The 25,870-nt window shown below is 42.5% G+C and overlaps 1 protein-coding gene across 1 annotated transcript in view; it reads left to right on the top strand.

Moving 5' to 3' along the window:
• Positions 1 to 7,791: 7,791 nt before the first annotated feature.
• LOC135550055 (prolyl endopeptidase-like) overlaps positions 7,792 to 25,870 on the top strand; it is a 25,249-nt gene continuing 7,170 nt past the window's right edge. Inside the window, exons 1-8 of the mRNA XM_064980513.1 lie at positions 7,792 to 7,983; positions 10,573 to 10,647; positions 10,755 to 10,888; positions 11,494 to 11,624; positions 11,899 to 12,108; positions 19,532 to 19,653; positions 19,884 to 19,989; positions 20,729 to 20,920. Of these exons, the coding sequence (XP_064836585.1) occupies positions 7,942 to 7,983; positions 10,573 to 10,647; positions 10,755 to 10,888; positions 11,494 to 11,624; positions 11,899 to 12,108; positions 19,532 to 19,653; positions 19,884 to 19,989; positions 20,729 to 20,920 (1,012 nt within the window). The 5' untranslated portion in view covers positions 7,792 to 7,941. The remainder of the gene's footprint in view (positions 7,984 to 10,572; positions 10,648 to 10,754; positions 10,889 to 11,493; positions 11,625 to 11,898; positions 12,109 to 19,531; positions 19,654 to 19,883; positions 19,990 to 20,728; positions 20,921 to 25,870) is intronic.

The raw sequence follows: 25,870 nt of genomic DNA, 5'->3' as shown, positions 1-25,870 counted from the left end.
ATGCTGACTGTTCGATCAATCAGTTTGCTAACAGAGTTATAGTATGGTGGTGAGGTAATGTATAGGGAGATGTTGCTGTCGTACGTGCTAAATCTTAAGTCTGTCATTGTCGTCATTATCCCTGCTGTTTTCATTGTCATCATTGTCAATACTCCGATTCATTGCGCTCGTCTTCATCTCCACTGATGTATCATATCAGCAATCTACAATTGCCTTTAACAGTTCATACTCATCATCATCGTCGTCGCGCTCATCAAAGTTTGGGGTCAAACTTTGTTTGCTTGTTTGGCAAAGATAAGTGTACTTTAAATGTACTGTATTTTCTGAAAATCCTTGCCATCTACATTTATAAATGGGCATTACTGATACAAAAACATGTATGTTCCACTATTTCAAGCTTCATTTGTCTTGGGCTGTGCGTCCCAAATGGCACCCCCTTAGAATTTTTTTCCCAAAAGTGTTATTTGGGTGTCCCCATAAGACAATCCCTTTTGGTCCCAGGTAGAACCCATTTGGGTTGCATGTAGAACTCTCTGTGGAAAGGGTGTGGAGGCTCCGGACTGCTGGAGGCTCCAGACTGGAGGCCGTCGTTGGAGGCTTCGTGCCATGACTCCTCACTGGAGGCTTTGTGCCATGGATCATCACTGGAGGCTTCGTGCCATGGATCATCACTGGAGGCTTCGTGCCATGGATCATCACTGGAGGCTTCGTGCCATGGATCATCACTGGAGGCTTCGTGCCATGGATCATCACTGGAGGCTTCGTGCCATGGATCATCACTGGATGGTTCGTGCCATGGATCATCACTGGAGGCTTCTTGCCATGGATCATCAATGGAGGCTTCGTGCCATGGATCATCACTGGAGGCTTCGTGCCATGGATCATCACTGGAGGCTTCGTGCCATGGATCATCACTGGAGGCTTCGTGCCATGGATCATCACTGGAGGCTTCTTGCCATGGATCATCACTGGTGGCTTCTTGCCATGGATCATCACTGGAGGCTTCGTGCCATGGATCATCACTGGAGGCTTAGTGCCATGGATCATCACTGGAGTGGAGAGACACACAGGAGGCCTGGCTCTGGGAGCAGGCACAGAACTCACCAGGCTGTGGAGACATACAGGAGGCTTGGTTCTGGGAGCGGGTACAGGATACACTGGGCTGTGGAGGCGCACTGGAGGTCTCGAGCGTTGAGCCTGTACAACCTGTCCTGGCTGGATGGTAACTTTGGCCCGGCAAAGGGCTGTGCAGATGCACCGGAGACAAAGTGCACAGAGCCGGCGCAGGATATCCTGGGCCGTAGAGACGTATGCGCTGATCCGAGAACGATAGACAGCTGTCCCTGATTGAGAACCATACCCGGCCAAAACATAGAAATAAAGAAACATAGAAAACAAAACAGAATGCCCACCCCACATCACACCCTGACCTAACCAAATAGAGAAATCAAATGGCTCTCTAAGGTCAGGGCGTGACAGGGTTTTACATGGAACCCAAAAGTGTTCTACTTGAAACCAAAAAGGGTTCTTTTTTTGTAAGAGTGTATTCCCTACATAGCCTACTTTTCACCGGAGACCTATGGGCCCCGGTCAAAAGTAATTCACTGTAGGGTTCCATTTGGGACACAAACTTGCTTTTCACTGCAACACTAATTAGACCAAAATGAACCATCTGTATGACTGCATGCCTCTCATCCCTGACCCCTTACTCCCTCATTCTCCACATCGTTTTCACAGCTTTACGGATTGGACAGACTAAACGTCTGAAACTCAAAACCTGTTTTATGACTCGGCCAAACTCCATTCCACAATGCGCAAAGGATGCGCCACATTACAAAACCATCTTTACTCCTCAGCTAATTAATCTATGAAACCACAATAGAGAAAATAGCAGTACATTGTGAAGGCTCATAAACTCTTTTTTAAGCTTGGTGAGAGGCTATGTAAAATATACACTCGTAGAGCTAAAATAATGTTTAAATAGAAGTTTGACTGTTTGCATTATCTTGTCTGCTTTTTCATGCTTCACAAACAACGTTTCAATTTGACACAATCGTATTGGAAGCATGCAACATAGACCACATGTCACGTTCTGACCTTTATTTCCTTTGTTTTGTCTTTATTTAGTATGGTCAGGGCGTGAGTTGGGGTGGGCAGTCTGTGTGTTTTTCTATGTTGGTGTTTTGAGTTCAGCCTAGTATGGTTCTCAATCAGAGGCAGGTGTCGTTAGTTGTCTCTGATTGAGAATCATACTTAGGTAGCCTGGGTTTCACTTTTGAGTGGTGGGGTGTTTGTTTCCGTGTGAGTGTTTGGGCCACTCGGTACTGTTCCGGTTTTCGTTTTGTTCACACCGTTTATCGTTTTTTTTTTTTTGTATTTCAGTGTTCAGTTAGTTTTGAATAAATCATCATGAACACTTACCACGCAGCTCTTTGGTCCTCCGATCCTTCTCGCTTCTCCTCCTCAGAAGAGGAGGAGGAATGCCATTGCACCTCAAGGTTTATACATATGAAAAACAAACATATCAATAGTAGTCTACTATTGAAAAGGAGTAGAAGCAGCAGCTGTTGTTGACCAGAAACAACTGTGAAGCAATAACAGTCTGCTTGACAGGCTAATTTCTCTACAAAAGAAAACATCTTCATGTTCTCCCAGTGTTGAGAGGAACACCCAGGGTTGTTGTGTGTGGTCACTGGCCTGCCTCTGTAGTTTCTCCATACAACCCGAGGAGAGACTATCTGTCTGTCTGCCAGAGTCAGGGGGGTCCAAAACACCTGCTCCATTAGGTAACAGGTGAATACCTGAGGGCCATAGAGGAGGACAAGAGAGGGGGGGTGAGAGAGATAGAGAGAGGATAGGAAATATGGAGAGGACGAAGGCAGGACAGCAGGATGTGAAAGAAAGAGTGGTATATAGTTATTTTGATGGGGCACTGTCAGAAATCCTTCTGTCTCCTTGAAGTTAAACAACAAGAGTGATGCACTCGCTCTCTCAAGGCCATAAACAGTAATCATTAACCTCATAAACGGAATTACTTTAGGTATTATCACACTACTTCAATAGAAAGCACAGTAAATGGCAAATATGAGTCACCTCAGAAAAGTAATCTGCGTCGGAAATGTAATCATGTAAAAAAAAAAGAGCTTATCACTTATGTATTTGTGTCATTTGGCAGTGAAACTGTGGAGGATTGTTGACAGGATTGTTGGGTTATTTTTATAAGTAGGTTGTGTTGAGTCATAAGGACAGTCTAGGAAAATGGAGTTACCTATAGGAGTGTCAATCAGGAATAAGGTTGATTGGTGACATCATTTCCTTTTGGGTATGACTTGCTGAATTTCTAATAGTCAGATGAATTTGTATCAGAACCTGTTCTCTGTAATCATGACACAGCTACTGTATCAATAACAACACTATGGTCTATGAAAGGATGTACTGTATCACACTGTATTACTGTATTATATATATATATATTATAGAAATATATATATAGAAATATATATATATTTTTTTTATAGAAATGTGCAAAAATGTTTCTGCTTTGTCTTTATTAGGTATTGTGTGTAGATTGATGAGGGGGCAAAGATAATTTAATTAATTTTAGAATTAGTAAAGAGTCAAGGGGTCTGAATAGTGTGTGTGTATGTATATATATATATATATATATATATATATATATATATATATATATATATATATATATACCATTACATTTACATGACAATTCAGCCATTCAGCAGACGCTCCCATCCAGAGCGACCCACAGCTAGTGCATTCATCTTAAGATGGCCAGGCGTGAAAACCACATATCACTTTCGTATCCTAACCATGTATCACTTGCCTCGTTAAATAAAGGTTAAATTCAATTGAATAAAAAAATACAATGCAAAATGCATAATACAATGCAAAACGCTGTAGTTCCTGAAAGGTAGGAGACAGACAGGGTGGAGAGACCGCCGAGCATGATGGGCCTGTGTGTTTCGGCTTGAGGCCAGGGTGGACAGCCAACCCCTGAGGACACAGACAGGTGAGTGAAGCTGTCAGGACACTGGATGAGACACACCACAGGAAGCAGGTAGTGTGGCTAACGCAGATCTGTCCACACCACCTCTAATGGAGAGAGAGAGAGAGAGAGAGAGAGAGAGAGAGAGAGAGAGAGAGAGAGAGAGAGAGAGAGAGAGAGAGAGAGAGAGAGAGAGAGAGAGAGAGAGAGAGAGAGAGAGAGAGAGAGAGAGAGAGAGAGAGAGAGAGAGAGAGAGAGAGAGAGAGAGAGAGAGAGAGAGAGTGTGTTTGCCTTCCCTTAATGTCTTTGTTGTTTCTTGACATTTCTGTTTGCGCAATACAAACCTCTGCTGAAATCCTGGAAATGTACAGGTCAACTCCACCAGCTGGCGTACAATTGAACTACCTCAATGGTGTGTGCAGGCGTTTTTGTTGTTGTTGGGTTATTGTTTGTGAGCAAGTGCAGTGCGTATGCAAGTGTGTGTATGCATGTGTGTGTGTGTGTGTGTGTGTGTGGCGCAGGATGTGACAAGAATGTGTTGACATTCAAAGAGTGGCATCTCTTGAGAGCCACATCAAAAACTCAGTGCCACAGACCAGACATGAGTACACGCGCAAGCACGTAAGGACTTTGAGACCTGGTCCCTGTCACACTCCTGCGACACGTGTATGTCACAAAACCACACACAGAAATCCTCCTTTATCTCTCCAACATGTAGTAAGCAATCCAACAAATACAGTTACAGTTGAAGTCGGAAGTTTACATACACTTAGGTCGGAGTCATTAAAACTAGTTTTACACCACTCCACAAATGTATTGTTAACAAACTATAGTTTTGGCAAGTCGGTTAGGACATCTACTTTGAGCATGACACAAGTCATTTTTCCAACAGTTGTTTACAGACAGATTATTTCACTGATAATTCACTGTATAACAATTCCAGTGGGTCAGAAGTTTACACTGTGCCTTGAAACAGCTTGGAACATTTCAGAAAATTATGTCATAGCTTTAGAAGCTTCTGATAGGCTAAATGACATAATTTGAGTCAATTGGAGGTGTACCTGTGGATGTATTTCAAGGCCTACCTTCAAACTCATTGCCTCTTTGCTTGACATCATGGGAAAATCAAAAGAAATCAGCCAAGACCTCAGAAAATAAATTGTAGACCTCCACAAGTCTGGTTCATCCTTGGGAGCAATTCACAAACGCCTGAATGTACCACGTTCATCTGTACAAACAATAGTACGCAAGTATAAACTCCATGGGACCACGCAGCCGTCATACCGCTCAGGAAGGAAATGCGTTCTGTGTCCTAGAGATTAATGTACTTTGGTGCAAAAAGTGTAAATCAATCCCAGAACAACAGCAAAGGACCTTGTGAAGATGCTGGAGGAAACAGGTACAAAAGTATCTATATCCACAGTAAAATGAGTCCAATATCGACATAACCTAAAAGGCCACTCAGCAAGGAAGAAACCACTGCTCCAAAACAGCCATAAAAATTCCAGACTATGGTTTGCAACTGCACATGGGGACGAAGATCATGCTTTTTGGAGAAATGTCCTCAGGTCTGATGAAACAAAATAGAACTGCTTGGCTATAATGACCACCATTATGTTTCGAGGAAAAAGGGGGAGGCTTGCAAGCCGAAGAATACCATCCCAACCATGAAGCACAGGGGTGGCAGCATCATGTTGTGGAGGGTGCATTGCTGCAAGTGGTAATTTTGCACTTCCTAAAATAGATGGCATCATGAGGGAGGACAATTATGTGGATATATTGAAGCAACATCTCAAGACATCAGGAAGTTAAAGCTTGGTCACAAATGGGTCTTCCAAATGGACAATGACCCCAAGCATGCTTCCAAAGTTGTGGCAAAATGGCTTAAGGACAACAAAGTCAAGGTATTGGAGTGGCCATCACAAAGCTCTGACCTCAATACTATAGAACATTTCTGGGCAGAACTGAAAAAGCATGTGCGAGCAAGGAGGGCTACAAACCTGACTCAGTTACCCCAGCTCTGTCAGGAGGAATGAGCCAAAATTCACCCAATTCACCCAGTGGGAAGCTTGTGGAAGGCTACCCAAAACATTTGACCTACGTTAAACCATTTTTAAAGGCAATGCTACCAAATACTAAGTGAGTGTATGTAAACTTCTATCCCACTTGGAATGTGATGAAAGAAATAAAAGCTGAAATAAATCATTCTCTCTACTATTATTCTGACATTTCACATTCTTAAAATAAAGTCGTGATCCTAACTGACCTAAGACAGGGAATTTTTACTAGGATTAAATGTCAGGAATTGTGAAAAACAGAGTCCAAATGTATTTGGCTGAGGTGTATGTAAACTTCTGACTTCAACTGTACTGTATATTACAGTCATCCACTAACACCAAACAAAACCTCCTTTGTTCAGCGTTTTTTGTCATTAATATTGTTCTGGAGGCAGCTCTGTAGTGGTCACTTGCTGGCACAGCCACAAGGCATAACATTTGATTTTAAACCTAATTCTAACCTTAACCCCAACCATACAGCTAAACCTAACGCCTAACCCTAATCTTAAATTACAATATAGCCAATGTTGACTTTAGAGCTCAGTTCTGCCTCCAGGACAAGACTCGTGACAATAAATGTCAATCTGCTGTTCATACACACTCAGACAGACACAAGACGCCATCTCAAATCTTCCCTTGTTTTCCTCTTCCATTTACATGCCTTTCAACGTTACTACTCAAAACAGGGTTTAGTTTTTTTCTGCACTTAAAATACCCCCAAACTTCAGACAAATAAATAAACAAATACACAGAGAGAAAATGAGACTATGACGTAGATTTCCTGTAGAATTGATATGCCAGGGCTGCGCAACTAAAAGGCTTCTATGAAATGGTGTGCTCATCTGTGTAAAGTCATGTAGTCCAAAAAAAAGAAAAGGTGATGGCATATCCCCAAAACATAGCAACAACGTTTAAATAAATAAGAGCACCGTAATCATTGACAGTGCCTTGCCCTGACCTGCCTGAATCGTGATTACATCACATCCTGTTGGGAACAGGACAGACCTCAGCGAGGTAGACAATGACTTCATATACACAAATGTAAATTTACAAACAGAAAACCACATTTTCGTACCCTACAAAAATACATTGAACTGTATTTTAAGTCGGTTAAATGCTCTACTAACAAAAAAGCTGTTAGAATTGTAAGTATATGCATGTCCCTTAAGGTCCTTGTGTAATTGTAATGTGATTATTGTACCCCCGAGCTCGATTGTCTATTGTTTGTAATCTATCTATGCTTGTGTTCCCTCATGTGCTTTATGTATTGATTTGATATTAATAAAAAAAAAAAAAAAAAAAAAAAAAAAACAATGACTTATGCTGCGTTTGGAACTAGGAAACTCAGAAATTTGCTAAATGGTTGTAGTTATACACGTGCAGCGCTCAACCGATTTACAAGTAGGATATTTATGAGTTTCCTCGTTCCGACGAGCACTTGAACGCGGCATTAGTTATAACAAATCTTTGCCCATGTCAGTTTGTGAAACACGGTAGTCACTAGTTAACACAGCCACAACGTCATAACCCCGCCTATTTCTGCAAATGATATTCATAAAATCCCATTTTAAACCTAATCCTGATCCAAACCGCAGTGCTAACCTTATGTCTATACTTAAATTAGGACCAAAAAAAATCAAGTGTCTGTTTTCATTCATTTTTTTTTTAACGATAAGAGACCATTTTTACCTTGTGGCTGTGGTAACTAGTGAACCGTCATAACACTAGAGGGGAACATGATTTCACTTTCACTTCGGGCATCCTGTCACTGAGTCACGCAGCATGTGGAGTAGTGGTACGGGCAGACAGGCGGACAGACAAAGAAAGTAAAACAGACGGACGGCTTTGAAGAGACATAAGACCACATTTAAACACTGCGCCATGGCATTTAAGTACCCGGCAGCTCGGAGAGATGAGAGTAAGGTCGGTGTCAAATTCCAACAGCGCTTTCAAACTTCCAACCTCTCTCGCCCATTCTTAAAGTGGTAGGCGCCACGCACAAGAAGGAAGAGATTGCAGGATGAGAGAGCAAAAAAGAGCAGGCCCTCACTGCGTGCAAAACCAGTGTGGCTGAGCTGAGTAACCCTGAAAAAAATGTCAAATTATGGCGTTTATCTTTATACTGCTTTTATACAGGGGAAATGTCATGAGATTAAAGCTAGAATCATTATTTGGAACAATAACAAAGCGGAAGCACCGCCTGTGTTTTGGTAAAAAGCGGAGGGATGGGCCTGGAGAAATGTAACCACAATAATTCATAGACCGGTATGGATGCAGACTGACCAGCCATCACAAAACAAATATTGTTTCAACTATGTTTTGAGGCTATACAGTGTTTGTTTATATGTACATTGTTTACTAACATTGGAGTGAACTTATCTTGTATTTGGAGTTTTGATGGCGTACCACAGTTGAACTAAGGTCATGAGTCATTTATAAGTTATATTCTTCAAGAATCAATGGGTATACATACACTGCTCAAAAAAATAAAGGGAACACTTAAACAACACAATGTAACTCCAAGTCAATCACACTTCTGTGAAATCAAACTATCCACTTAGGAAGCAACACTGATTGACAATAAATTTCACATGCTGTTGTGCAAATGGAATAGACAACAGGTGGAAATTATAGGCATTTAGCAAGACACCCCCAATAAAGGAGTGGTTCTAGAGGTGGGGACCACAGACCACTTCTCAGTTCCTATGCTTCCTGGCTGATGTTTTGGTCACTTTTGAATGCTGGCGGTGCTTTCACTTTTGTGGTAGCATGAGACGGAGTCTACAACCCACACAAGTGGCTCAGGTAGTACAGCTCATCCAGGATGGCACATCAATGCGAGATGTGGCAAGAAGGTTTGCTGTGTCTGTCAGTGTAGTGTCCAGAGCATGGAGGCGCTACCAGGAGACAGGCCAGTACATCAGGAGACGTGGAGGAGGCCGTAGGAGGGCAACAACCCAGCAGCAGGACCGCTACCTCCACCTTTGAGCAAGGAGGAGCTGGAGGAGCACTGCCAGAGCCCTGCAAAATGATCTCCAGCAGGCCACAAATGTGCATGTGTCTGCTCAAAAGGTCAGAAACAGACTCCATGAGGGTGGTATGAGGGCCCGACGTCCACAGGTGGGGGTTGTGCTTACAGCCCAACACCGTGCAGGACGTTTGGCATTTGCCAGAGAACACCAAGATTGGCAAATTTGCCACTGGCGCCCTGTGCTCTTCACAGATGAAAGCAGGTTCACACTGTGCACATGTGACAGACGTGACAGTCTGGAGACACCGTGGAAAACGTTCTGCTGCCTGCAACATCCTCCAGCATGACCAGTTTGGAGGTGGGTCAGTCATGGTGTGGGGTGGCATTTCTTTGGGCGGTCGCACAGCCCTCCATTTGCTCGTCAGAGGTAGCCTGACTGCCATTAGGTACCGAGATGAGATCACCCCTTGTGAGACCCTATGCTGTTGTGGTTGGCCCTGGGTTCCTCCTAATGCAAGACAATGCTAGACCTCATGTGGCTGGAGTGTGTCAGCAGTTCCCGCAAGAGGAAGGCATTGATGCTATGGACTGGCCCGCCCGTTCCCCAGACCTGAATCCAATTGAGCACATCTGGGACATCATGTCTCGCTCCATCCACCAACGCGATGTTGCACCACAGACTGTCCAGGAGTTGGCGGATGCTTTAGTCCAGGTCTGGGAGGAGATCCCTCAGGAGACCTTCCGCCACCTCATCAGGAGCATGCCCAGGCGTTGTAGGGAGGTCATACAGGCACGTGGAGGCCACACACACTACTGAGCCTTTTTTTAACTTGTTTTAAGGACATTACATCAAAGTTGGATCAGCCTGTAGTATGGTTTTCCACTTTAATTTTGAGTGTGACTCCAAATCCAGACCTCCATGGGTTGATAAATTTGATTTCCGTTGATAATTTTTGTGTGATTTTGTTGTCAGCACATACAACTATGTAAAGAAAAAAGTATTTAATAAGAATATTTCATTCATTCAGATCTAGGATGTGTTATTTTAGTGTTCCCTTTATTATTTTGAGCAGTATATATATATATATATATATATATATATATCTCACTCACTGTTATTTTATTACCTTGAAGCTAGAATCCTTAGTTACTACATTTAAATATATATATATATGTGTAGTAACTAAGGATTCTAGCTTCAAGGTAATAAAATAACCAGTGAGATACTGTTTCTGCTGCGGGCTCTACCGAAGGCCTGTAGTTCTGAGCAACTGTTGCATTAATTTTGTCTTTAGTCAGAGGGTTGTACACTATGCTATAGGCCATAAATCAGTCAGTTGTGTTGTTATTACATTATCTTTTTTTAATTGGAAATTGCCACACCATACCCCATTAAATGTAACATAAGATGATTTACTGACATTCTATGGGACTCTGCTGGACAGGTGCGGTAGTGATTCATCCTTTCAAACATTGTGTGCAACGTAAGTGTGTTTTTTAGTGTGTATTGCAATACTTAAGTGTTGTTTTTAATCCTGTAGGTGGATGACTACCATGGGGTTAAGATATATGACCCTTATGCCTGGTTGGAAGATCCTGACAGTAACGAAACAAAGGTGATTGTGATGGAAAATACACAATAACAAGGGATGAATTGCAACATTATAGTTCTAACCTGTACCTGAACTCTGACGTGTGTGTGCGTGTGCATGTGTTTGCCCAGGCCTTTGTGGAGGAGCAGAATAAGCTTACCATGCCATTCCTGGAGCAGTGTGTGGTCAGGCCTCAGTTTCACCAGCGGCTAACTGAGCTCTATGACTACCCCAAATACAGCTGCCCCTACAAGAGAGGAAACAGGTAGGAACTAAAATACAGATGCCCCTATAAGCGAGGAAACAGGAACTAAAATACAGTTGCCCCTTTTAGCGAGGAAACAGGTAGGAACTAAAATACAGTTGCCCCTTTTAGCGAGGAAACAGGTAGAACTAAATTACAGCTGCCCCAACGAGAGGAAACATGTTAACTAAAATACAGCTGCCCCTACAAGAGAGGAAACAGGTAGAACTAAATTACAGCTGCCCCTACAAGAGAGGAAACATGTTAACTAAAATACAGCTGCCCCTACAAGAGAGGAAACATGTTAACTAAAATACAGCTGCCCCTACAAGAGAGGAAACATGTTAACTAAAATACAGCTGCCCCTACAAGAGAGGAAACATGTTAACTAAAATACAGCTGCCCTTACAAGAAACATGTTAACTAAACATGTTAAAGAACAGGTTAAATTACAGCTGAATTAGTGCTGGCTAAAAAGCCTGATTACTGTACTAAAATTATTATATGTCACATACATTATTATATTCCACTTATTTGGTTGGTTGTTATACACTGTATAAAGAGTACATATGTGTGTCTGATGCTCTCCATGATGTAACCGGTGTTACTGTGTGTTTCCTCTGTAGGTATTTCTACTTCCATAACCAGGGCCTGCAGAACCAGGATGCACTCTATGTGCAGGACTCTCTGGATGGACCAGCCACAGTCTTCTTTGACCCAAACACACTGTCTGAGGATGGGACTGTAGCCTTGAAGAGTGAGCTCCTGGTTACTGTAATACACACAAACACACCGTAACTTTGTCTGTCTCAACCTGAGCCCTCACAACTCCCCCCCTCCCACCCCTCTCTTGTCAAGCCATGTACATTCTTCCTTTGTTATTAGATTTGATTGCTGCGACAAAAGGGGGAGTACATTGCTAAAACATCAATGATAGGACTACATTATACACTTGAATATCACACATAATGTCATGTCTATTCCTCCTCTATCCTTGCCTCTCTCGTCTTCCCCTTCCTCTCCCCTTCCAGTGGGGCGCCTATCGGAGGAGTGCGAGTACTTTGCGTACGGCCTGAGCTCCAGCGGCTCCGACTGGGTGACGGTGCACTTCCTGAAGACTGATGACCTCACGAAGCTGCCTGACATCCTGGACAGGGTGAAGTTCAGCTGCCTGGCCTGGACCCACGATGCCCGTGGAGTGTTTTATAACTGCTACCCCCGGCAGGACGGCAAGGCTGATGGTGAGACACACACACAGGCACACAAACATACACATACACAAACACATGTATATGTTATCTACTGTATACAGCACAAAATAGTGTTCAAGTGCACAGATACATTGAAACACACACACACACACCTATTGTAAAAGCACGTATGCACACAAGCGAAGATACATGCACAGTGCACGTGGGTAGAGGGCAGAAATACTCGGTATTCATGTCATAAGAAGGAATTCCCCTCAACCACTCTCACAAATTGGGAAAAACAAACATTCTTTCCCGTCATTGTAAAAAAAAACATATTTTTTTGTAGTTGATGTTGTGATATATAGAAATATCAAAACATGCCGAAAAGCTGCCATGTTGTTCAATGTACATGTAACCAGGTCAATAGTTCTACATAGGGAAATCGAGCCTGTGAGAAGAGCCCTGTGGCTTCAGACTATTCGGTATGGGAGAGTGGGAAATTGTGGTGACTCAGTGTCCATGTAGGCTACATGTGGCTAATGTACAGGGCCTTTGGAAAGTATTCAGACCGCTTGACCTTTTCCGCATTTTGTTACGTTACAGCCTTATTCTAAAAATGGATTAAATCAACAACAAAAAATCTCTCATCAATCATAATGACAAAGCAAAAACAGGTTTTTGGAAATTTTTGCAAATGTATTAAAAACAAAAACAGAAATAACTTATTTATTCCAAATCTTTGCTATGGGACTCAAAATTGAGCTCAGGTGCATCCTGTTTCCATTGATCAACCTTTTTTTACATTTATTTTTTATTTCACCTTTATTTAACTAGGCGAGTCAGTTAAGAACAAATTCTTATTCACAATGACGGCCTAGTGTGTTAACTGCTTTGTTCAGGGGCAGAACGACAGATTTTTACCTTGTCAGCTCGGGGATTCGAACTAGCAACCTTTTGGTTACTGGCCCAATGCTCTAACCACTAGGCTACCTGCCACCCCTTGAGATGTTTCTACAACTTGATTGGAATTCACCTCTGGTAAATTAAATTGATTGGAAATTATTTGGAAAGGCACACACCTGTCTATATAAGGTCCCACAGTTAGCAGTGCCTGTCAGAGCAAAAACCAAGCCATGAGGTCGAAGGAATTGTCCGTAGAGCTCCAAGACAGGATTGTGTCGAGGCACAGATCTGGGGAAGGGTACCAAAACATTTCTGCAGCATTGAAGGTCCCCAAGAACACAGTGGCATCCATCATTCTTAAAATGGTATAAGTTTGAAACCACTAAAACTATTCCTTGAGCTGGCCGCCCCAGCCAAACTGAGCAATTGGGGGAGAAGGGCCATGGTCAGGGAGGTGACCAAGAACCCGATGGTCACTCTAACAGAGCTCTGGAGTTTCTCTGTGGAGATGGGATTAGGCCGTTATGGTAGAGTGACCAGACGGAAGTCACTCCTCAGTAAAATGCACATGACAGCCCGCTATGAGTTTGCCAAAAGGCACGTCTGGAGGAAACCTGGCACCATCAAGCATGGTGGTGGTAGCATCATGCTGTGGGATGTTTTTCAGCAACTGGGAGACTAGTCAGGATCGAGGCAAAGATCAACAGAGCAATGTACAGTGAGATCCTAAAATGAAGCCACTCCTGCTCCAGAGGCGCTCAGGATCTCAGACTGGGGCAAAGGTTCACCTTCCATCAAGACAACAACCCTAAGCACACAGCCAAGACAACGCAGGAGTGGCTTCGGGACAAGTCTCTGAATGTCCTTGAGAGGTCCAGCCATTGTTTGGACTTGAACCAGATCAAACATCTCTGGAGAGACCTGTAAATAGCTGTGCAGTGACGCTCCCCATCCAACCTGACAGAACCTGAGAGGATCTGCAGAGAAGAGTGGAAGAAACTCCCTAAATACAGGTGTGCCAAGCTTGTAGCGTCATGCTCAAGAAGACTCAAGGCAGTAATCGCTGTCAAAGGTGCTTCAACAAAGTACTGAGTAAAGGGTCTGAATACTTATGCAAATGTAATATTACATTTTTTTGTTTTGTTGTTAAAATGGATAAAAACAGTGTTTATCTTTTTCATTATGAGGTATTGTGTGTAGACTGAGAGAGAAAAAAACGATGTAATGAATTTTAGAATAAGGCTGTAACGTAACAAAATGTGGAAAAAGTCAAGGGGTCTGAATACTTTCTGAAGGCACTGCATGTGTGTCGAAAACCTTTAATCACAGATACGAAATTTACAGTTATTCGTTTAGTATAGTCTGTTTTTTAACTCCACTCACTTTTTTAACCACTCACTCACTGACGTGGCTAACGTTAGTTAGCGCCATCACGAAAAGGGGCATGAGGGAAGCCATACAATAGTATGTTTTTCTAAGGTGAGAACGCTTGGGAGCAGCGCAATGTTGAAAATGTCATCTTTAGACAGGTTGCACTTTTCTTAAATGTAGTTTTGTAATTGACTGTCAAGTTTTTGCTGTGAGCCATCGGGGTTTCCCCACAGGCGGGCGGGGCCAAAACGTTGTATTTAATACCGACTGGGAGAATAGAAAACGAGAAAGAGGAAGTGTAGACAATCTTCTAAATGATAATGTCTCATAACACATTTTCTCCCCCATGCCTAGAACGTAAAATAACGCTGTTACCAAATATCTCTCTCAGTGTGTTTCCACCAATCATCAATCTCCCCTGATCAGTGCTACCTTAACCCGATGTAGCAGGCGTAAAATAAATGCCTGAGCGGAGTTCCCACTAGGGCCGCCACACCGGCGGTCATGAGTCATGACGGCAGTTAAATGCCACGTGGCCGTTTTAGCCATGGTAATTAGGCTTCTCCAAGCTCTGATGCTACTAATGATGGTCATTAGTCGCCTACCAAACTTGCTAACTGCCCAGTACTCAGCAGTCTATTGTACCTCTAATCCAGGCCTGGGCAACTCCAGTCCTCGGGGGCCTGTTGGTGTCACTGTTCCCCCATCATCCCTAGCAAACACAGCTGATTTAAACTAATTGCATTTTTAACTGAAGATCATGGTTAGTTGATTATTGGAGTCAGGTGTGTTAGCTGGGGCAAAAGTGTGACACCATTCTGGCCCCGAGGACTGGAGTTGCCCAGGCCTGTTCTTATCTCTCTGACATCAATGCAAATGTAATTGAGCATTTCATGAGCTGATGTTACGCAACATGGCTGGCATGAAAATTAACCATTGTTTTTTTTTTTCCATGCCCCTGACAGGCGCATGATAATGGTCCATTCTAAATCAAGTAATATCACACATATATTATTTAGTATATGTAAAGATAACATTAAATGAAGAATAGTCTGATGGGTGACAATATCAGCCTGTCACTTGTAAATGATGCACAGCTTGTGCATTAAGGCATTGTGCATTAATAAGGCAAGAAACAGCTCAACTTTTTCAAATCATAGTCGCACACCTTATGTATTAGCGCCTATAGGTTTTGATAAGGTTTGTATCACAACTAAAGTGACCAAATGACTTCTTCAAACGAAGCACATTAATCCTATTTTATAACCGATGAGGAGCCTAACTGGTATACATAGGCTGTGCAAGAGTTTCAAGTTTGAGGAAGATCATTTTCACCATAGAAATGCACCATTACATGCATAATCGCATTTTGCCGTCACTTTCGAGAAAAGTGTTTTCCCTCTAATTGATTGCATTTTGGAACATTTGCGCTTGCTGCGCTTATAATGTGAAAGAATGACCTAATAGTTTATCAACAGTTTAAGCTATACAATCAACCTCATTGCTTTTAAAAGTTTTTTTTGTTGATGCGAGTGGTTGTGTTCATTTGGGATCTACATCTGACAGAGCCATGTGAGTGAGAGGTGCGGCAGCCAGAGCACGGCAGCCAGAGCACGGCAGCCAGGAGAAGGAAATTATAATTAGCCTATTATATTCAGCCCAAGGGCACAATTGCTACTTTGTCCACAAAAGGTATGGATTTTTTAGGGGGCATTATGGTCACACAAGAGGGATGCTGCTGGGAAATTAGAGGCCTGGTGAGAATATTATCAAGTGCTTGTCAAAGTGTGAATGAGAGACTGATAAAGTGTGTGCAGCTTGCGACTTTTTTCAAATCATCATTAGAGTCCCATCATGCAGCCTTAGAATGTAGTAAACATAAACACATATCCCAACGTTTGTACCACAACGAAAGTTACATAAATAACTCTAAATCAAGCACAGAGGAGGACCAGTTTTGTTCTTAACCGCTCAACACGGAATAGCAGCATGTGCGCACTTCCTTTGAAATCATTTGGGGAAAATATCCTGTCTATTTTATTCATCTATATTCAATTGTATTCTTCATACTATAAAAGAATAAAAAATAATGCCATGGAATTTGAAGCAAATCTTGTCTGCTAAATGAACTGGTGTAGCCCACAGCCATATGGCTTAAGCCATATCAGGACCTAACATAAGGACAACTTAGAGTATGCTATTCTGTTCTTCTGAAATAGACTACATTTTCATCATATCATATAATTAACATCCAATCACATCAACCGTTACTCTCTCGCGGGAATTCCACTAACGGTCGGTCCGTATGTAGCCAAACGTAGCTGCTGCTCATTCCGTTTTCTCAAAAATGGATAAATGGTCAAAAAAAAGTAAGGCCCGTGTCCATAGAGACACATACCAGCTCAATTGGTAGAGATACCAGCAGTACTACACCTGCACCTGTCGACGACACAAGTTGTTCTGCTTCCACGAGCACATCCAATGCTAGCATTAGTAACTCTACATTTGTTGTTAGCACAGCTAGCATAGACAGTTGTGTCTGATGCAGCCAAAGAGCTACTGCCCCTTTACCCCTGAAAAGCACCGAACAACAGATAGGGACGTTGGACCATCGAAGAGGCGCAAATATGATGAGAACTACAAGTATTTGGGGTTTACTTATATTGGGAGTAGTGCCTTTCCTCAGCCACAGTGTGTTTTATGTGTAAAAGTACTATCTCACAACTCAGTGAAACCTTCACACTTGTGCAGACATTTAGAAACTAAACATGACAATTTGAAAAATAAGCCACAGGAGTTTTTGAGTGAGAATTAAGATGACTTTCGAGTAGTAAGACATGTATAAAAGCAACAGATACTATTAATAAGAAGGGTCTAGAAGCGTCTTATATGGTGAGCTACCAAGTGGCTAGTACAGGCAAGCCCCATACTATTGTGCAGGACTTAATTCTTACTGCTGCCGCGGATATGGCTCGTACAATGCTGGGGGAAAAGGCCCCAAACAACTATACAGACAATGACTTCAACAAACAACACTGTTTCACAACACATCAGTGACATGGCAGGAGATGTTTTGAAACAATTACTGCTTCGCATACAAGCCAGTGAATTATATGCGTTACAGCTGGATGAGTCAACAGACAGGGTGGACCTGGCACAGCTCCTGGTACATATTCTTTATGTTTATGGGGGGGGGGTCAATTAAGAAATACATCCTCTTCTGCAAGCCACTGGAAACCAGGATAACAGTAGAGGATATTTTTAAAGTACTGGACAGCTTTGTGACATCAAATGGACTTTGGTGGTCAAGATGTGTTGGTATCTGTACTGATGGTGCAAAAGCCATGACAGGGAGACATAGTGGAGTGGTAACGCACGTGCAAGCAGTTGCTCCCCACGCCATTTGGGTACACTGCAGCATCCACCGAGAGGCTCTTGCTGCCAAGGGAATGCCTGACAGCTTGAAAGACATTTTGGACACTACAGTGAAAATGGTTAACTTTGTTAAAGCAAGGCCCCTGAACTCTTGTGTATTTTCTGCACTATGCAACAATATGGCAGCGACCATGTAACGCTTTTACAACATTCAGAATTGCGCTGGTTATTAAGTGGCAAAGTATTGACACGTTTTCTCTTTTTTAATTGAGAGACGAGCTTAGGTTTTTTTACCATCATTTTCACTTGTCTGACCTCTTGCATGATAACGAGTTTCTCACACGACTGGCCTATCTGGGTGATGTTTTTTTTCTTGCCTGATTTAAATCTAGGATTACAAGGACTCTCCGCAACTATATTCAATGTGCGGGACAGAATTGAGGCTATGATTAAGAAGTTGGAGCTCTTCTCTGTCAACACACAGGTTTTTCCATCGTTGTATGATTTTTTTTGTGTGCAAATAAACTCAAGCTTACGGACAGTGTCAAATGTGATAACGAAACACCTCAGTGAGTTGGGTGCACAATTACGCAGGTACTTTTCCGAAATGGGTGACACAAACAACTGGATTCGTTATCCCTTCCATGCCCTGCCTCCAGTCCACTTACCGATATCTGAGCAAGAGAGCCTCATCCAAATTGCAACTAGCGGTTCTGTGAAAATGTTATTTAATCAGAAGCCACTGGCAGATTTCTGGATAGGGCTGCGCTCAGAGTATCCTGCCTTGGCAAATCGCGCTGTTAAGACACTGATGCCCTTTGCAACCACGTACCTATGTGAGAGTGGATTCTCGGCCCTCACAAGCATGAAAACTAAATACAGACACACACTGTGTGTGGAAAATGATTTAAGACTGAGACTCTCCAATACAACCCAACATTGCAGAGTTCTGTGCATCTTTTCAAGCACCCCCGTCTCATTAACCTGTGGTGAGTTATTCACAATTTTTGATGAACAAATAAGGTTTTATATGTAAGATGGTTAAATGAAGAGCAAAATTATTGCTCATTATTTTGTTATTTGTGCCCTGGTCCTGTAAGAGCTCTTTGTCACTTCCCAGGAGCCAGGTTGTGACAAAAACTCACTGTCATTCTTATGTTTATTAAATGTATCGTATAGAGTGGGTTGACCCTGGTGCTAGAGGGGATACGCCACTGGAAGTTGAATGTTTGAAGGGGTACGGGACCATAAAAAGTTTGGGAACCACTGGCTGTATTAAATTGATTTTTAGACTTTTTTTAAATATAGATGTTCCAAAGATCTGCATTAGTGGCTTGTAGGCTATGCTAGGAAGCAAGGAGATGCTAAACATGTTTATGCTAATTATTATTATTTATATTTTTTTTACCCCTTTTTTCTCCCCAATTGGTAGTAGTTACAGTCTTGTCTCATCACTGCAACTCCTGTACGGACTCGGGAGAGGTGAAGGTCGAGAGCCATGCGTCCTCCGAAACACACAATTGTGCGCCGCCGCAGCTGGCTGCGACAGAGCCTGGGCTGAACCCAGAATCTCTGGTGGCACAGCTAGCACTGCGATGCAGTGCCTTAGACCACTGCGCCACCCAGGAGGCCCTGTGTTTATGCTAATTAACCGGCGGACAAAATTACATGACCACCACAGCCCTAGTTCCCACATCCAGTTTTCAGCGGAAAAGGAAGCTAGGTTGAATTGGCTGTATCCCTGAAAACCACATGCATCCAGTTGATGCAACTCCGCTAAAGGTGCTGTTACCCAATCAGCTTTCTGCATTTCTCCACACAGGCACAGAGACCACATCCAACCTCAACCAGAAACTCTACTACCATGTGATTGGCACCAACCAATCAGAGGACATCCTGGTGGCTGAGTTCCCTGACAATCCAAAATGGCACAGTGGAGTAACGGTGGGCTTAGAAGAGCAAATGCTTTTTTCATTCCATTTCCTACCTGTTGTACACCACATTCTCCAAGTAAATCTACTGCTATCACTCTCATTTCCCTCACTTTTGTCTCCCTCCTCCACCTTGTTTGCCTCTCTTTCTCAATCCCGGATCCGGCTTCTCTTTCTATCATTTGATCTCAGTTTGTAAGTAAAGACTCGCTTTGCTCTCTCTCTCTCTCACTCTCTCTCTAGGTGTCAGATGACGGCAGGTATGCAGTGCTGGACATCACAGAGGGCTGTGAGCCAGTCAACCAGCTATGGTACTGTGACCTGCAGAAGCTGCCCAATGGCATCACAGGTCTGTCCCTATCGTCTTAAATCAGACAATGTTCTTATTGTCCTGTATTTTCGGTCCAATATTTTTGCTCCCTTGCATGATTCACTTTTTCTTCTAAAATGTGTTGAAATTAAAACAACTTTTGGTATATGGGTTTACGACTGCACAGGACCAAGAGAAGCGGACATTTTGGTTTTTCAAATGGCCTGGACGAAATTATTCAAAATGTAAATTAATGTGATTCTAGTTTACTGGTGATTTCTCTCTAACCACATTCTGCTCCATTGTATATTGCAAGTGTGCCAATATATACTGAACAAAAATATAAACGCAACATGCAACAATTTCAGAGATTTTGCTGAGTTACAGGAAATCAGTCAATTGAAATACGAGGCCCTAATCTATTGGTTTCACATGGCTGTGCAGGGCGCAGCCATGAGTGGGCTTGGGAAGGCATAGGCCCACCACTTGGGAGCCAGGCCTACCCACAGGAGAGCCATGCCCAGCCAATCAGAATGAGTTTTTCCCCACAAAAGGGCTTTATTGCAAACAGAAATACTCCTCAGCACTACCCCACCCCCAATAAAATGCTCACTAACAGGGATGGAAACTAATTTGTGCCCAACATTTGAGAGAAATAAGCTTTTTGTCCGTATGGAGCATTTCTGGGCTCTTATTTCGACTCATGAACCGTGGGACCAACAATTAACCTGTTGCGTTTATATTTTTGTTCAGTATTTGACTGCACCTGTACCTATAGGCCTGCTGCCGTGGGTGAAGCTGGTGGCTAACTTTGAGGCGCAGTACTCCTACATCACCAACGAGGGCAGTGTGTTCACCTTCCGCACCAACCTGGACGCCCCTCGTTATTGCCTGATCAACATTGACCTGGAGAAACCAGACAAGGACCACTGGAGGACCCTCCTACCCCAGCATGACAAGGACGTCCTGGGTAAGAGAACTTGAGCAGTGGTCTCAAACCCTCCCTCCGTTCTGAAGAGCTACAGGGTGTGCAGGATTTTGTTCCAGTCCACTACTAAAACAACTGATATGACCTAATACCTAATCCTTATGATGGCGATTAGCAGAATCAGATGTTTTTAGTGCTGGACTGAAACGAAAACCCGAGTTTCGATTTGAAAATCCAGAATCAGGGATGGAGACCACTGGATTAAATATATACCGTGTGGTTCGGTTTAACCTTTTTAATTGACATATTCATGCTTCAGTCTATCAACCACAGTGAGTGGTAACTTCTCATCTTGGTTACCCGACCTTCGACATATCATGAATTTAAAATAGAAAGTTAAACTTTTGCTAGTAAGGGAACTTTGACTCATGTATCACGTTTTAGAACAAAACACATCTGCAAGAGGTTTGTGACGTAGCAAGGTACTAGGTCGGCCCTCGGTCAAGTTCCTGGCTAACTAGATGCGCAGGTGTTGCATTGCATCAACCAATGGTGAAACCAATGTTTCATTGTTTCATTGAAACCAATGTTTCACCATTGTTCAGTGCCTTCAGAAGCTATTCACGCCCCTTGATTTTTTCCTCCACATTTTGTTGTGTTATAGCCTGAATTTAAAATGGATGATTTTTAGATTTTTAGATTTTTTTTGTCACTGGCTAACACACAATATCCCATAATGTCAAAGTGGAATTATATTTTTTAGAATGAATACAATAAGTATTCAACCCCTTTGTTATGGAAAGCCTAAATAAAGTAAAAATGGTCTTAACACGTCACATAATAGGTTGCATGGACTCCCTCTGTGTGCAATAATAGTGTTTAATATAATATTAATATAGTAAGATTTTTGAATGACTACCTCATCTCTGTACCCAACACATACATTTATCTATAAGGTCCCCCAGTCGAGCAGTGGATTTCAAACACAGATTCAACCACAAAGTTTTTCCAATGCCTCCCAAATAATGGCACTTATTGGTAAAAATAAAAAATAAAAGCAGACATTGAATATCCTTTTGAGCATGGTGAAGTTATTACTTACCCTTTGGATGGTGTAGCAATACACTAGTCACTACAAAGATACAGGCGTCCTTCCAAACTCAGTTGCTGGAGAGGAAGGAAACCGTTCAGGGATTTCACCATGAGGCCAATGGTGACAGTTACAGAGTTTAATGGCTGAGATAGGAGAAAACTGAGGGTGGATCAACGACATTGTAGTTACTCCACAATACTAACCTTATTGACAGAGGGAAAGAAGGAAGCCTGTACAGAAAAGAATATTCCAAAACATGCATCCTGTTTGCAACAAGACACTAAAGTAAAACTGCAAAAAATGTTGCAAAGCAATTCACTTTTTGTCCTATATACAAAGTGTTTTGGATTTGCCCCAAACATTACAACACATTACTGAGTAACACTCCTCATATTTTCAAGCATAGTGGTGGCTGCTTTATGTTATGGGTATACTTGTAATTGTTATGGACTGGGGAGTTTTTCAAGATAAAAAATAAACTTAATGGAGCACAGACAGAATCGTAGAGGTAAACTTGTTTCAGTCTGCTTTTCACCAGACACTGGGAGATGAATTCACATTCTAGCAGGACAATAACCTAAAACACAAGGCCAAATCTACACAGGAGTTGCTTACCAAGAAGACATTGAATGTTCCTGAGTGGCCGAGTTACAGTTTTGGCTTATATAGTTGAAGTCGGAAGTTTACATACACTTAGGTTGGAGTCATTAAAACTCGTTTTTCAACCACTCTACAAATTTCTTGTTAACAAACTATAATTTTGGCAAGTCGGTTAGGACATCTACTTTGTGCATGACACAATTAATTTTTCCAACAATTGTTTACAGACAGATTATTTCACTTAAAATTCACTGTATCACAATTCCAGTGGGTCAGAAGTTTACAGACACTAAGTTGACTGTGCCTTTAAACAGCTTGGAAAATTCAGCCGTCATACCGCTCAGGAAGGAGACACATTTTGTCTCCTAGAGATGAACATACTTTGGTGCGAAAAGTGCAAATCAATCCCAGAACAACAGCAACGGACCTTGTGAAGATGCTGGAGAAAACCGGTAAAAAAGTATCTATATCCACAGTAAAACGAGTCCTATATCGACATAACATGAAAGGCCGCTCAGCAAGGAAGAAGCCACTGCTCCAAAACAGCCATAAAAAAGCCAGACTATGGTTTTGGAGAAATGTCCTCTGGTCTGATGAAAAAATATATAACTGTTTGGCCACAATGCCCATTGTTATGTTTGGAAGAAAAAGTGGGGGGCTTGCAAGCCGAAGAACACCATCCCCACCGTGAAGCACAGGGGTGGCAGCATCATGTTTGTGGGGGTGCTTTGCTGCAGGAGGGACTGGTGCACTTCACAAAATAGATGGCATCATGAGGATTGAAAATGTTGTGGTTATATTAAAGCAACATCTCAAATTGTCGCAAATTGGTCTTCCAAATGGATAATGACCCCAAGCATACTTCCAAAGTTGTGGCAAAATGGCTTAAAAATCAACAAAGTCAAGGTATTGGAGTGGCCATCACAAAGCCCTGACCTCAATTCTATCGAGAATTTGTTGGCAGAACTGAAAAAGCGTGTGCGAGCAAGGAGGCCTACAAACCTGACTCAGTTACACCAGCTTTGTCAAGAGGAATGTGCCAAAATTCACCCAACTTATTGTGGGAAGCTTCTGGAAGGCTACCCGAAACGTTTGTCCCAAGTCAAACAATTTAAAGGCAATGCTACCAAATACTAATTGAGTGTATGTACATTTCTGACCCACTGGGAATGTGATGAAATAAATAAAAGCTGAAATAAATCATTCTCTAAACTATTATTATGACATTTCACATTCTTAAAATAAAGTGGTGATCCTAACCGACCATAAACAGGGATTTTTTACTAGGATTAAATGTCAGGAATTGTGAAAAACTGAGGTTAAATGTATTTGGCTAAGGTGTATGTAAACTTCCAACTTCAACTGCATCTACTTGAAATTCTATGGCAATACATGAAAATGGTTGTCAAGCAATAATCAACAACCAATTTGACAGAGCTTGAAGAATTCTCAAAAGATTAACGGGCAAATGCTGCACGCTTCCGCTCTCAAAATCCATGACATTATCAACAGAGTTGCCATGCTTTTTAGAAATGTGCACACAAACTCATACACACGAGTATAACCTTAACTGCAGGTGTACACATACACACAAAAACTCAGCAAAAAAAGAAACGTCCCTTTTTCAGGACCCTGTCTTTCAAAGATAATTCGTAAAAATCCAAATAACTTTACAGATCTTCATTGTAAAAGATTTATACACTGTTTTCCATGCATGTTCAATGAACCATAAACAATTAATGAACATGTACCTGTGGAACGGTCGTTTAGACACTAACAGCTTACAGACGGTAGGTAATTAAGGTCACAGTTATGAAAACTTAGGACACTAAGAGGCCTTTCTACTGACTCTGAAAAAGACCAAAAGAAAGGTGCCCAGGGTCCCTGCTCATCTGCGTGAACGTGCCTTAGGCATGCTGCAAGGAGGTATGAGGACTGCAGATGTGGCCAGGTCCGTACCAAGACAGCACTGCAGGGAGACAGGACGGACAGCGATTCGTCCTCGCAGTGGCAGACCACGTGTAACAACACCTGCACAGGATCGGTACATCCACACATCACACCTGTGGGACAGGTACAGGATGGAAACAACAACTGCTTGAGTTACACCAGGAACGCACAATCCCTCCATCAGTGCTCAGACTGTCCGCAATAGGCTTAGAGAGGCTGGACTAAGGGCTTGTAGGCCTGTTGTCAGGCAGGTCCTCACCAGACATCACCGGCAACAACGTTGCCTATGGGCACAAACCCACCGTCGCTGGACCAAACAAGACTGGCAACAAGTGCTCTTCAATGATGAGTCGCATTTTTGTCTCACCGGGGGTGATGGTCGGATTTGCGTTTATCGTCAAAGGAATGAGCGTTACACAGAGGCCTGTAATCTGGAGCAGGATCGATTTGGAGGTGGAGGGTCTGTCATGGTCTGGGGTGGTGTGTCACAGCATCATCAGACTGAGCTTGTTGTCATTGCAGGCAATCTCACCGCTGTGCGTTACAGGGAAGGCATCCTCCTCCCTCATGTGGTACCCTTCCTGCAGGCTCATCCTGACATGACCCTCCAGCATGACAATGCCACTAGCCATACTGCTCGTTCTGTGCGTGATTTCCTGCAAGACAGGAATGTCAATGTTCTGCCATGGCCAGCAAAGAGCCCGGATCTCAATCCCATTGAGCACGTTTGGGACCTGTTGGATCAGAGGTTGAGGGCTCGGGCCAATCACCCCAGAAATGTCCGGGAACTTGCAGGTGCCTTGGTGGAAGAGTGGGGTAACATCTCACATCACAAATCTGGTCCAGTCCATGAGGAGGAGATGTACTGCAGTACTTAATGCAGCTGGTGGCCACACCAGATACTGACTGTTACTTATGATTTTGAGCCCCCCTTTGTTCAGGGACACATTATTCCATTTCTGTCAGTCACATGTCTGTTCAGTTTATGTCTCAGTTGTTGAATCTTGTTAGGTTCATACAAATATTTACACATGTTAAGTTTGCTGAAAATAAACGCAGTTAACAGTGAGAGGACGTTTCTTTTTTTGCTGAGTTTACATAAAGTTGGAAATCAAGAAACTCAAACTGCAGTATTGACATTTTGTTCTATTCATATTCTACTTCACTTACTAGCATTGCACTTCCTGGCTGAACTTCCTATACTAGAATGTAGAGGTCGATCGATTATGATTTTTCAACACGATACCGGTTATTGAAGGACCAAAAATAGCTGATACCGATTAAATCGGACGATTTTTAAATACATTTGTGATAATGACAATTACAGCAATACTGAATGAACAATGTAC

Source organism: Oncorhynchus masou, chromosome 12 (assembly GCF_036934945.1).
Source record: "Oncorhynchus masou masou isolate Uvic2021 chromosome 12, UVic_Omas_1.1, whole genome shotgun sequence".
Taxonomy (NCBI): Eukaryota; Metazoa; Chordata; class Actinopteri; order Salmoniformes; family Salmonidae; genus Oncorhynchus; species Oncorhynchus masou.
Note: the sequence above shows the minus strand (reverse complement) of the source record. Positions and strands in the feature narration are given on the sequence as shown.